The sequence below is a fragment of the Armigeres subalbatus genome, chromosome 2 (assembly GCF_024139115.2).
Source record: "Armigeres subalbatus isolate Guangzhou_Male chromosome 2, GZ_Asu_2, whole genome shotgun sequence".
NCBI classification, from domain to species: domain Eukaryota; kingdom Metazoa; phylum Arthropoda; class Insecta; order Diptera; family Culicidae; genus Armigeres; species Armigeres subalbatus.
Window position 1 is genome coordinate 91472567 of NC_085140.1, and position 12023 is coordinate 91484589.

At 41.1% G+C, this 12023-nt stretch overlaps 1 protein-coding gene across 1 annotated transcript in view; it reads right to left on the minus strand.

Annotated features, from left to right (window-relative positions):
• Positions 1–4754: 4754 nt before the first annotated feature.
• LOC134214702 (uncharacterized) overlaps positions 4755–12023 on the minus strand; it is a 33465-nt gene continuing 26196 nt past the window's right edge. Inside the window, exon 3 of the mRNA XM_062694021.1 lies at positions 4755–5235. Within this exon, the coding sequence (XP_062550005.1) occupies positions 5101–5235 (135 nt within the window). The 3' untranslated portion in view covers positions 4755–5100. The remainder of the gene's footprint in view (positions 5236–12023) is intronic.

Below are 12023 nucleotides of genomic sequence, written 5' to 3' on the forward strand. Positions count from 1 at the left end.
GTTCAAACTTGGAACCCATCTTGCGACATGTCAAACTTCACGATTTTGCAAAACAAATACACTGGAGTACATTTCGGCGATTTTTGGTCGAATTGACCACCCTCTGGGTACTTCCAGGGCCTGGTTCCCTTAAGAAAGCGAACAATTCTCGTTCAATCCTGGAACCCATCTCGTGACATGGCAAACTTCATGATTTTATAAAATAAGTACACTGAAGCACCTATCGACGGTCGGAAGCACCTCTTCGATCCAATTGGCCACCTCCCGAAACCTAGCTCCCCTGGGGAAGTGACCACCTTCGGTTCAATCTTTAAACCCATCTTGCGATTTGTCAAATTACATGACTCTACATTATAAATGCACTGAACCACATTTTGACGGTTTCCGATCGAACTGGCCACATGTTTAATGTTTACTGCCACCTCGGTACGACCTTGAGCGCCTAATACACTCTGATGTCGCCAATTTGCAACATCCTAGGCAGTGTTTCCGAAAGATGATGGATGGGTACGATTGAGCCTGCTGGAGTACAGTTAGAGCAGCCATTATAAACGTAGTAAAGAGCAACGTGTAGTATATGTGAGAAGAAGTCGACGGAACGATTGGTTCGAACTTTGAAATATAGGGTAGAGAACCATTTGGGCAGCACCTCCTACTCCCGTCAGCAACGTTCATTACTCGAGCGCATTACAACCAAATTACTTGATTTTTAGTACATGGTTAGTTTCTGTCGATATCTAGTGATGTACAAACAATCAAGCCATTTGGTTGGAACGCGGTCGAGTTATTCACGTTGCGGACGGGAATAGGGGGTGCTGCCCAAATGGTCCCGCTCCCTACTGTAGAGTTCTCTGAAAATTGCTGACAGATTTTGTAGGAGAAGGACGCAGCGCGAACGATTGCGTCATAGCAAGGAACCCACCAGAAAGTAGAACGCTATAGACCGAGACAGAGACAGCAGATACTGAGTGCTGATAGTACAAGTAACAAAGGCCTCCAGTAATGAGTAATGATATCTCGCTTAACTTAACTAAGTAACATTTTTTTCATGAATTAATTTGAGTACTGCAATCAAAAGCTTTCATGTTTTTCTGTTAATTGCGCTATTCAAATTAAATCATGAAAAAAATGTTACTTAGGTCCTTTTGAAAAGTTAAACGAGATATGATTCCAGCAATTCAGCGGTTGTTTTCTTTTGCCTTTTTTTATGAGAGAAGAAAGGGAATGTGGGGTTTGAGTAACTTAAATACCATCAGCGTTTGATTATGTATTAACATCTCATCACATTTCGTTGCGGCTTGTAGTTTCGATGAAAGATGGGCGGGTATCGGAAATGGGGCTCACTCCGATGATGAAGTTGCCAACGATCGCCGGGAAGAAGGCTTTAAAGATAACGAGTAGTTGGCTAGGAAGATGGCAGGGAGTCGTCTTGAATGATGGCGTTTAGACGGGGAAGGGTGGCGGCGAATATCAGATGACGGCGAGGACGACGAATGGCCGTAGACGCAGTAGCGATGGTGGTCGCTTCTATTAGGCAACGGACCCATATTGCTATGGTTTATACACAGAGAGAAATAAAATTGTGCTTCTGAGAATATCGCACTTTCGTTTTGAAAGTAGTTCGTTTTTAGTAATTTTGAGTAACGAAACTTTTACTTTGATGGCAAAACTTTTTATTTGAAAGTTTTTCAGTCAACAAAACATTGTAGCTTTGAAAGCGAAAATTGTTCAAATGAGAGATAAAATAATTTTGAATCAACTTTTTTTATTTAATTATTTTCTTTTATTGATTTGGCAACACTGGCTATAATAAAAAACAATCTGGCAACTATCCGAGCTGTCAACGGCTGGACTGGAAAAATCACTTCGTATCAAGGAAAAAACGAGTGCTGTTCCTATATAATTTCCTTCGACGAAGTAAATTTACAGGTAAATATTATCTAACTCTTTCCGATGCGAAAATTCCAAGGTCTTGTCTTCCATTTATTGATCATCGTAGATGTTGAAAGAGCATGGGATGGACTCTGGATATTTCATCGAGTACCTAACAGGAATCGAGCGTCCGGCAGCCAATATTATATACCAGCCAATATTATGAGTTTGTACTATACTCACTAGTAAGCTAGAAATTTGATGATGCAAATATTTAATTTCGTTCGTTAGATGTTTATCATAAGCCGTTTCGATTTCGACTATACTAAGTTTAAACCGAGATTTAAACAGAGGATAAATCATTTGCGACAAAATCCCGCAGAACACCGAACAATGAAGGCAAAACGAGAAGTTGACCACTACCACCTTTAAACGCGACCCTGGCGGCACATAATTTTAAAAAATATGAAAACCATAAAAAGCTAATTGCAAAACGATCAAAAGTATAATAAAATGGAAGCAAAATAATAAATTTGGAATATTTTTAATTTTATTTTGGCAAAACTAAATGAAAAATTGCATGTGAAATTGAGAAGAAACACAATTGTTATTTTGAAAGTATCACTAGTTGATGCTAATGTGATATTCACCTTTTATTTTGAGAGGAAAATGTTATGTTGAAAACATTCCTCTTTTAAAGTTCTTGCCGAGGTAACATTTTTTGCATTGGTAGATTTAACAGTCCTATACTTTCTACTGAAAATCACTAACTAATTTTCTTAATTTCACCAACGTGTACAAGCACGTTGGGACCACTGACTCACTCTTCCGGCTCTAGCTTAGGCCGGAGGTCTCGGAACGTATAGTCCGGGTTTGGGGAATCCAGGCTCTCGAACAGCTTGTGGCTTAGAATTCGCACACGTTGTACACTATGGCCACTTGGCTTCTCTCGCGTTTATTTACTGTTGTTATCAGTTTCGCTTTCAAAACTTCACTACTCTTCTACTCTTCAACTGCGAGCCCCTTCCCGACTTGGAGCCCAACGCCAAAAATATCTTTTTCCATTCCGTTTTCGATCTGCGGATCTCTCGCCCACTTCGCCACCCAACTGTGTTCCTCAATCTGGTGCGTCTGGCGGTTTCATCGACTGTCCGACGACATCGACGCGTATTTTTTTTTTTTTTTAAATTGACCGTTGGCGCAGTAGTTAACTTAACATTTATTTCTTTGAAATCCCGAAATCATGATTATTAATATCCACAATGTTACCCGCGGTTACTTCACGGTGGATGAGACCTAGCAGGAACTGCAAGGACAATTAACGCAATTAACCGAAGAGTCATCACACGCTAAAAATGAACTACTCAAAATTGAGTCGAATCCGACTCATTTTCATTAAAAACGGGACAACTCAAAATTTGAGTAAAAGATACTACTTCAATAAAATGATGATTGCACTTAAACTAGGAGTCTGTTTGTCGTAAAATGCACTTAGATAGATAGATAAACTTGATTCGCATCTGTCGTATTAAAAATTGAGCTTAACTTTCGCGAAATCATCATTTTATTGAAGTGGTATCTTTTACTCAAATTTTGAGTTGTCCCGTTTTTAGTGAAAATGAGTCGGATTCGACTCAATTTTGAGCGTCTTGCGTCTTGCAGAGTCTATTGCCAGCAACAATGCGTCTCCGAATTTCTGCTAGTATCGCTTTCTACGGTCACCAGTGAGCCCACGTAAACTCGTGGTGGGAAAGATCACGTATAAGAATGTAGCAATCTCCCATATTTGCAATTCTCATACCGATTTGGCAAGATTCTTTTATGCCGAATTGTAATTGTAAAGAAGATCTAACAAACTCTGGGTGGGTGACATGCAGTTTCAGGAATCCAATAAGTAAACTTGGTAACACATATGAATCCCGAAACACGATTTAATTTCATTTCAACTATATAACAAACGCCGCTGTTTTAATCGTGGTTTTAACGTCGCACACTGTACCACATAGGTACTACAATGATAATGATGGGTGATTATGATGTGGTTAAACTCAATATGATTAGCATCGTTTGCCGTGCGCGCTGGGAGAGGGTGGAAACGATTTGAAACGAATAATAAAACGGCGAATGGGAAGTGCGCTCCGGCGAAGACTTTTGGTGTTTACTCGAGCGGGGGAAATTTTGAAATGCTCCACCGTTGTAGGTATAATTAGCAGCGGATGGGATGGTTGATGACATTTTTCGGTGAATCATGTCGCTGCAGGAAGTCTTCAGAAGACTCGGAGGATACTAAATGACAGGAAAGACGGTTATTGTATAGCATGTAATGCGCAGACCGCATAATAAAAGGACACTATTTACTGAAAGGCGAAGCTTGTTTGCAGATTTTCCACTTCGGATTGTATGAGGCGGACTCGGTATGGCTGTTTTGAGCAATTAACCCTACAAATGAGACTCTGGGATAGGATGCAATTTATATGCTCCTGTTTCGCACAAAAGTTAATTACGGAGAGATCAAATTACTTGCTACTGATGCCCAGTACCGTATCTGGTTTCTGGTTTACGAGGAGACATTCTTCTGAAGCCACTGCGAACAAGACATAGTTCATCGGGGTTTTCAATTAGCATTTTATCATTATAATAAAAATAATGGAAAAAGTCAGTGGGAGTCCAGAAGGAAACTGCTGGAATAAAGGATGCATTTGCATGGGATAGACAACGTCAAAAGCAGGTTTGGGTCATTATAGAATAGATTGATAAAAGGTCGGCGTGGAGCAGATGTGTTTAATCTGTGGAGAATGATTTTACATTTTCAGCGACATACAGAAAGATTTTTAAACAAAATAAGAGAAATGGCTGTGATAAGTTAGAATAAATACATCATAGAAAACATCTTATTAACTTTATTCGTTCTTAACTATTCATTAAAATATGTTTACGTATTGCACATGTTCCACAAACATTGCCACATCGAAATGGTAACTGCCTCCAAAACTAGTTCTGGTAGCAATACTCGGACAATATCAAGCCAATTGCCTCAATCAGCCTCATTACTTCTCTCGTCGCAACAGTGGTCACTATCTTAGTTTTACACAATTTCAACCATTCGGATACACGCGAGTATGACTAAAAACAGCACAGGGGATATCATTGGTCAACCAATGTCAAACAGCACACATGCACTCATCTACAGACGCTCAGTTCACACGACACATGACCATCGCAAGGCTCTCAAGGCTGGTGATCATTCAACCCATTCAGATGCCCTTCGTCGCGGGCTCGCTGCTGGGCTGCACGTTCCCGATGCTTGCCATCAATTCCGAGCCCCAGCCGTTCGATGGCCTTCTCTCCGCGATATCCGTGTTGCTGAAATTGGATGATAAAGCATAAAACAAGAAAGGTAGAGTTAGCTCAGTGTGTCAATAAACTTTTAACAATAAGATAACGCCCGTGAATTACGTAAGGCTTCGAGGGGGAGGGGTTGATCCGTGCAATGTGATAACCCCCACATAAAAAGTGGCACGAAGGTTGAATTTTATCAAATAAAGAGATGTGCCACCAATGGATCTTATCAATAAGTTTATATAATTCTGCCTCAGAAGTGCATACGTGAGATATAAAAAATGTTAATTTGATTTGTTCAATGGATAATCTCAATGATGCCGAAAATCAAGCGGCTTCAGGAAACGCGATTTTGTTTATTTCTATAGACATCTATAGACAGGCCGACCTTGCCATTGAATGTGGCTGATGAACATCACAGCTTCAGTTCGAATTTAGCGGCAGGTGCCGAAAATAAACAGAATGAGGAAAAGACTGATTTACTCCACTCAGGCTATAGCGGGGCAATAAACCGGTGACAGTGTTTCTCAATCCACTGATGTTGTTGAGTCATAATGTGGAATTCCATGTATTTGTATAGCAATTTCTAATGAATTTCTACAAGAAAATTTATTTAACCTTCACGGGAGCAATTAATTGCATATAATTCGGCAACTCGGCCGTACGAAAATCATTTTTTTTTTTGTTAAATATCTTGGCTATGCATATGTACAGCACATGTGTTCGAAATGGACAAATTAATATGAAATTTGCGAAAAAGAATCCACGTGTCCTCAACCTCCTACTCTCTAGATAGGCGACTTAAAGGTCACGTTTGCGGAAAAGCCATCTGAAGCCGAGTACCAACCTCCACCGCGGTTAGCTCTTTTTTGCAAATTGAATATATTTCGCTAAATTTCCATGGGAATTTCTTAAAAGAATCCCACGGAAAATTCTCCCTTATTCGAAAAGCTTTTTTTTCTGAAATTCTTATGAAAACAAGTAATTTTTCTATAAATAATACTCTTAAAGGAGTGACCCCGTAGAACTCGAACTCGCTAGAAACGACATACCAAACTTTCACGGTAAAAATGTAAAAATAATTATAATTTGGTAGGGGGAATGACGGCTTTGGCAGGTTTTGTTCTATTATTGGCAGGGGGTTTTTTTATGACTGACTAGGCTCAAATTTGGCCTAAACATTCTTTGCATATCAAAGAATATTGTGGCCAAATTTCATAAAATTTGGTCAACAAAAACCCCCCTGCCAATAATAGAACAAAACCTGCCAAAGCCGTCTTTTCCCCTATGTCAACTTACCACTTCTGGGAACATCTGGAGCTCGAAGGAAGCGAGCGGTTTTAAGGTTCTTTTATAAGATTTAGGTTCAACATTACCATCATTACGCACCATTAAAATAAGTTGTATGCACATTTCGACCTTTCATAATCAGATCGAGAAAACAATCATATGTTCGAAACCGTCTAAGACGAATTAAGTACTGTCCATTTAATTCCACCAGTTAATTTTCGTTATCTTTGCAGATACGTATTTCGACCACAACTGTGTGGTCGTCTTCAGTGTCTTGTACTTGACTCGACTTAACTCGACTGTTCGACTCTTAACTATATAAATTACAGTCGCCTCTCCACATCTCGATATTGAAGGGACCATCGAGATAGGAAGAGATCGAGGAATCGAAGGAAAATTGGATGGGTACTAGATCTGAAAAACTAACTTCTAAGACTCGAAGTCCAAAAATGGAGGATTGAGAATGATCTGTTAAAAATACAACGGGAGAACGAAATCGCCTCCTTCCAGAGTCACGACACTAACCAATTTGATTTCACTTCAATGAAAAATATTCTGAAGGATATTAATATTGGTATTTAAAACGTTTTCAAACATGATCGATCTGAAACCATTTGCAGGTGATCCATAACCATGATATTAATTGCTATTGCTATTTGTTTTACATAATAAAATTTTGATTTGCTAGACGAAAACTAAATAATCAAGGTTTTGAGCTCCAAAGCTTACATAAATTATGTTTAAGGCTTTGATAAACACACCAATCCATAAAAGCATACGCATTTTTCGGATGTAAAAGGTTATTAAGGACAAGCATAACAAAATACAAAACTAAATTGACTCACGTTTTCAAGGGCACACCGCTCAATACGGAGGCAGCGGACAACTTTTGTTTTTATTATTTCAGCTTTGCTGCGTCGCAGCATGCGTGGAATAATAAAAATGACAGTTATGCGATGCTTTCATATTGAGTGGTGTGCCCTCGAAAATGCGAGTGAATTTTGTTTTGGATTCTGTGATGCTTGTCCTTAAGAAACAAAGCGGTTGATTTGCATTTCGTATTTATTAGATCTGTACCATTTGATATTACAGAACATTATCCAAGGACTTTAACATTATCTGATGACAAATTTATATAGCAGAAGTAAACAAACAAAGTACATCTTTTTTGGAAAATTAAACAAGTAATAATCAAATAATGAGGATTAACATAAAGAAGATCATACTCACTGACGGAGCCAGAGATGGGCACCACTCGTCGCAAGCACGCTGTAGTTCTCAAAGATAGCGTTCTTGCGCCAAGTGGTGCTCTAGCAAATAACAATAACTGGTGCCTTCAATGAATGGTCTTACTTCTCTGCTAGATGAATGTAAACAGCATAAAAACAAAAAATACACTTTACTGTTTATATTGAACGCATTTACAGACGACAAAATGATTGACATAGTTTTGGTCACGCTTTTACACTGCGTACTCCTATGTGCACTGCTCAACCATCCAAGTCTCTTTCTAACTCCTCTTCATCCACCGAACCATGGGTGGCGATCTTGCTATTGTCTCCCCCCGCTCCCCAGACCTCTCAAAGCTGCTACACCAACTCACTCAGAGCTTCTCATAAGGGACTTTTCACAAATTACGGGAAGGAAGGGTTCAGGCCGAGCTTTACGATCCATAGAAAAAAAAAATCATACAAAAAGTGTTACGCGGGGGAGGGTGTGGGTCCAGAATCATCAAATTAATTCCTGGAGGAACTTCCGGAGGAATTCCTGGAGGAACTTCCGGAGGAATTCGTGGAGAAACTTCCGGAGGAATTCCTGGAGGAACTTCCGGAGGAATTCCTGGAGGAACTTCCGGAGGAATTCCTGGAGGAACTTCCGGAGGAACTTCCGGAGGAATTCCTGGAGGAACTTCCGGAGGAATTCCTGGAGGAACTTCCGGAGGAATTCCTGGAGGAACTTCCAGAGGAACTTTCGGAGGAATTTCTGGAGGAACTTCCGGAGGAATTCCTGGAGGAACTTCCGGAGGAATTCCTGGAGAAACTTCCGGAGGAATTCCTGGAGGAACTTCCGGAGGAATTCCTGGAGGAACTTCCGGAGGAATTCCTGGAGGAACTTCCGGAGGAATTCCTGGAGGAACTTCCGGAGGAATTCTTGGAGGAACTTCCGGAGGAATTCCTGGAGGAACTTCCGGAGGAATTCCTGGAGGAACTTCCGGAGGAATTCCTGGAGGAACTTCCGGAGGAATTCCTGGAGGAACTTCCGGAGGAATTCCTGGAGGAACTTCCGGAGGAATTCCTGGAGGAACTTCCGGAGGAATTCCTGGAGGAACTTCCGGAGGAATTCCTGGAGGAACTTCCGGAGGAATTCCTGGAGGAGCTTCCGGAGGAATTCCTGGAGGAACTTCCGAGGAATTCCTGGAGGAACTTCCGGAGGAATTCCTGGAGGAACTTCCGGAGGAATTCCTGGAGGAACTTCCGGAGGAATTCCTGGAGGAACTTCCGGAGGAATTCCTGGAGGAACTTCCGGAGGAATTCCTGGAGGAACTTCCGGAGGAATTCCTGGAGGAACTTTCGGAGGAATTCCTGGAGGAACTTCCGGAGGAATTCCTGGAGGAACTTCCGGAGGAATTCCTGGAGGAACTTCCGGAGGAATTCCTGGAGGAACTTCCGGAGGAATTCCTGAAGGAACTTCCGGAGGAATTCCTGAAGGAACTTCCGGAGAAATTCCTTAAGGAACTTCCGGAGAAATTCCTGAAGGAACTTCCGGAGAAATTCCTGAAGGAACTTCCGGAGAAATTCCTGGAGGAACTTCCGAAGGAACTTCCGAAGCAACTTCCGAAGGAACTTCCGTAGGAACTCCTGGAGGAATTTCTGGAGAAAGTTCTGGAGGAATTCCTCTAGGAACCTTTGGAGAAAATCTTGGAGGAACTTGGAGGATATCGAGGAGGTATTTCAAGGGAATTTGTGGAATAATTTCGGAAAATTTAAATTGCTTGAAATAAGCTCAAGCCGACCCACGCCGCCGCCGACAAATTTTCAATCGGCGCACAGGTCTAGACCGCACGTCATAGCCCCTTCGGAACGACCAGGTCGAACTCTGCATCCAGTGGACGAAGAAATGCACAAACAAGAAGAGCCTGTGCAGATCTCTCGGTAGTCAACCTCTCCAGTGCAGACGTCTTTCCCGCACCGGATTGCGGTAAACCCACTGACGCACAGAAGGACCAATCTTCAAAAAGACGGTCAAAAACCATTTTTTCAAATAGATCCAAATTGATAACTTGAGTCATGGGTTGTTAGTAGAATACTTGACGATGATGTAAACATAGTTTTGAGTCATTTTATTCGGGTGGATCTTACCAATACAATACAAGGTGAGCATCTTGTCGATTTTTAATTCTGTTAAATTTTGTAACATTTATCTTACTGTTCATTATGTTGGTCACAACGTATACATCGCCCAAACCTATTATATTTGGCACCATAACAAAGTGTAGCCCTAAAACTAATAAAGCCACGCTTGTTCGTCAATTATTTTTGATCGAGCAGATAGTACTCGGTCTTAATTATGTATAAAATTATTATTGTATTATCTTCTTGCTGTATTCATTGTAAAATCCAAAAAGGTACCCATCGGTACCCATCAATGAAATTCACACTGAAGCTTCATTTTTTTTTGTCAGGAATCCAATCCTGAAGAAATTAGGTTCCGCCACCCTCCGCCCGCTCAGTTATTTCGGTTTTACTGACGGTGGTCCTTTCGGTATTGCCAATCAATTTTGATAAGTGCAGAAACGCACAATTTGTTTAAATTTCTCTTTCTACTTCTCATTTGCCCCAATGCAATGGTGTGACATCAGTTTAAAATTGTCTAGGGATCGTACACTTATTACGTGAGCTTTTTTTCTGTGGTTTTCGACTCCCCCTCCCTCATGTAAGATTTCTTTCAAACAAATGTTTTTTTTATTTACATGGTGCGTAAGAAAACGACAGAAGCCATTCACCCCACCCCCTCTCCCATAAGTGCTTACGTAATATGTGTACGGCCCCCTAGCACAATTTGTTCTTGTCTCACGCATACTTTTGTTAAGGAAATCCCACGTGATCATTAGTTCTTACAGGCTCCTGCGCTCTGAGATTTTGAAAATATTGATAATGAAAGTAGGATAAACTATCAAGTCATGTTATGTCTAGTCGCAATGGATAATTTCGGGAGAGGATTTTATTTTATCCCTTACTTCTAATTTTCCAAACTTACTCTGTAAAAATATCATGAGTTTTTCACATGAATCGTAATATCAAGTAACAACTTGCGCCTCTACAGCTTTACTTCGGTTAAACAAAACCTATTCCATATGTTTACAATTTCTAGCAATAAAATATTTTTTTCCTCAGCACGGCGGCTGAAATCGGCAATTAAATACTTGTGGAAATGTTCATATAAAGAGAACTCTACATTGGCGGCGTAAGCCATTGATATTTGATGGGGCACCACTTGGTACGTTGTCATATGGCACTAAAGCGTGCTTGCGACGACTGGTGCCCCACCTCTCGCTCCGATAGTTGTACTTTAGCTTATGGGTCATTGATGCCGAGAAGATGAACCATCTATTCCATGAAAAATCACAATATGTGGCCTGCGAGACCATTTTATTCACTTCAAACATTTATGACCGTCTGTTTTGGAATTGGTCCCACTGTGTGACGCTGGGAGACGCATTATCCCCCTGCAAGCCATTTTGCAAGCGCAAGGTATCAATGCGCTGTTTCTCCGGAGGATTCGTATACAGTTCAACCAAACTCAACTGGCTGCCAGAGTCATGAACGTACAACGTACAACGATCCGGGCACTCCAACCCGAGTAGTAAACACCTCCTCAACCTACACCAGCGCTCTCTAATGGTCCCGCCTACGGGCCCAAACGCATCTCTGGCCTGGTCTGGACAACATCCAAATGAACTTGAAAAGCATCAACTTCCTCAGCGATCAGCGCAACGTATCAGGGACACCATTGCTCTCGACTGCATCGGAATCGGAAAGAAGGAAAACTTTCAACTTTTCCAAATCCTACACTTCCATCGGAGGTCATTCTCTGCCTTGAGTGGAACATCAAAGGGTTTTTGAAACTTCGAAACCAAGAACTGTTGATGAACAACAGTTTACTAGCCCTCCACAAAGGTCACACAGTGTTTCCTCCGCTGCCCTGGATTGATTCCTCGGAGGGGAATGCTAGTGGATATGTAATGCAGGTAGGAATAACCTAAACTCAATGGATATTCCCCGTGATGATTCTCAGATCTGTCAGTCATTGGAGTCCGACTCCGAGGAAGTATTCCCTTCAGTGTAGTGCATGTTTACCTCCCCTGCGGAACAATCCTTGGCATTAAACAAAAGGTGAGTACACAGCAAACAGTTTCGAAAATTTAACGGCGTTTAAAATTGCAGCCTGTTTCAACAAACGAAATAATATTCGATATTCAATCAAATATGACTGACTTTCACAAGCAAGCACAGTTTATATTT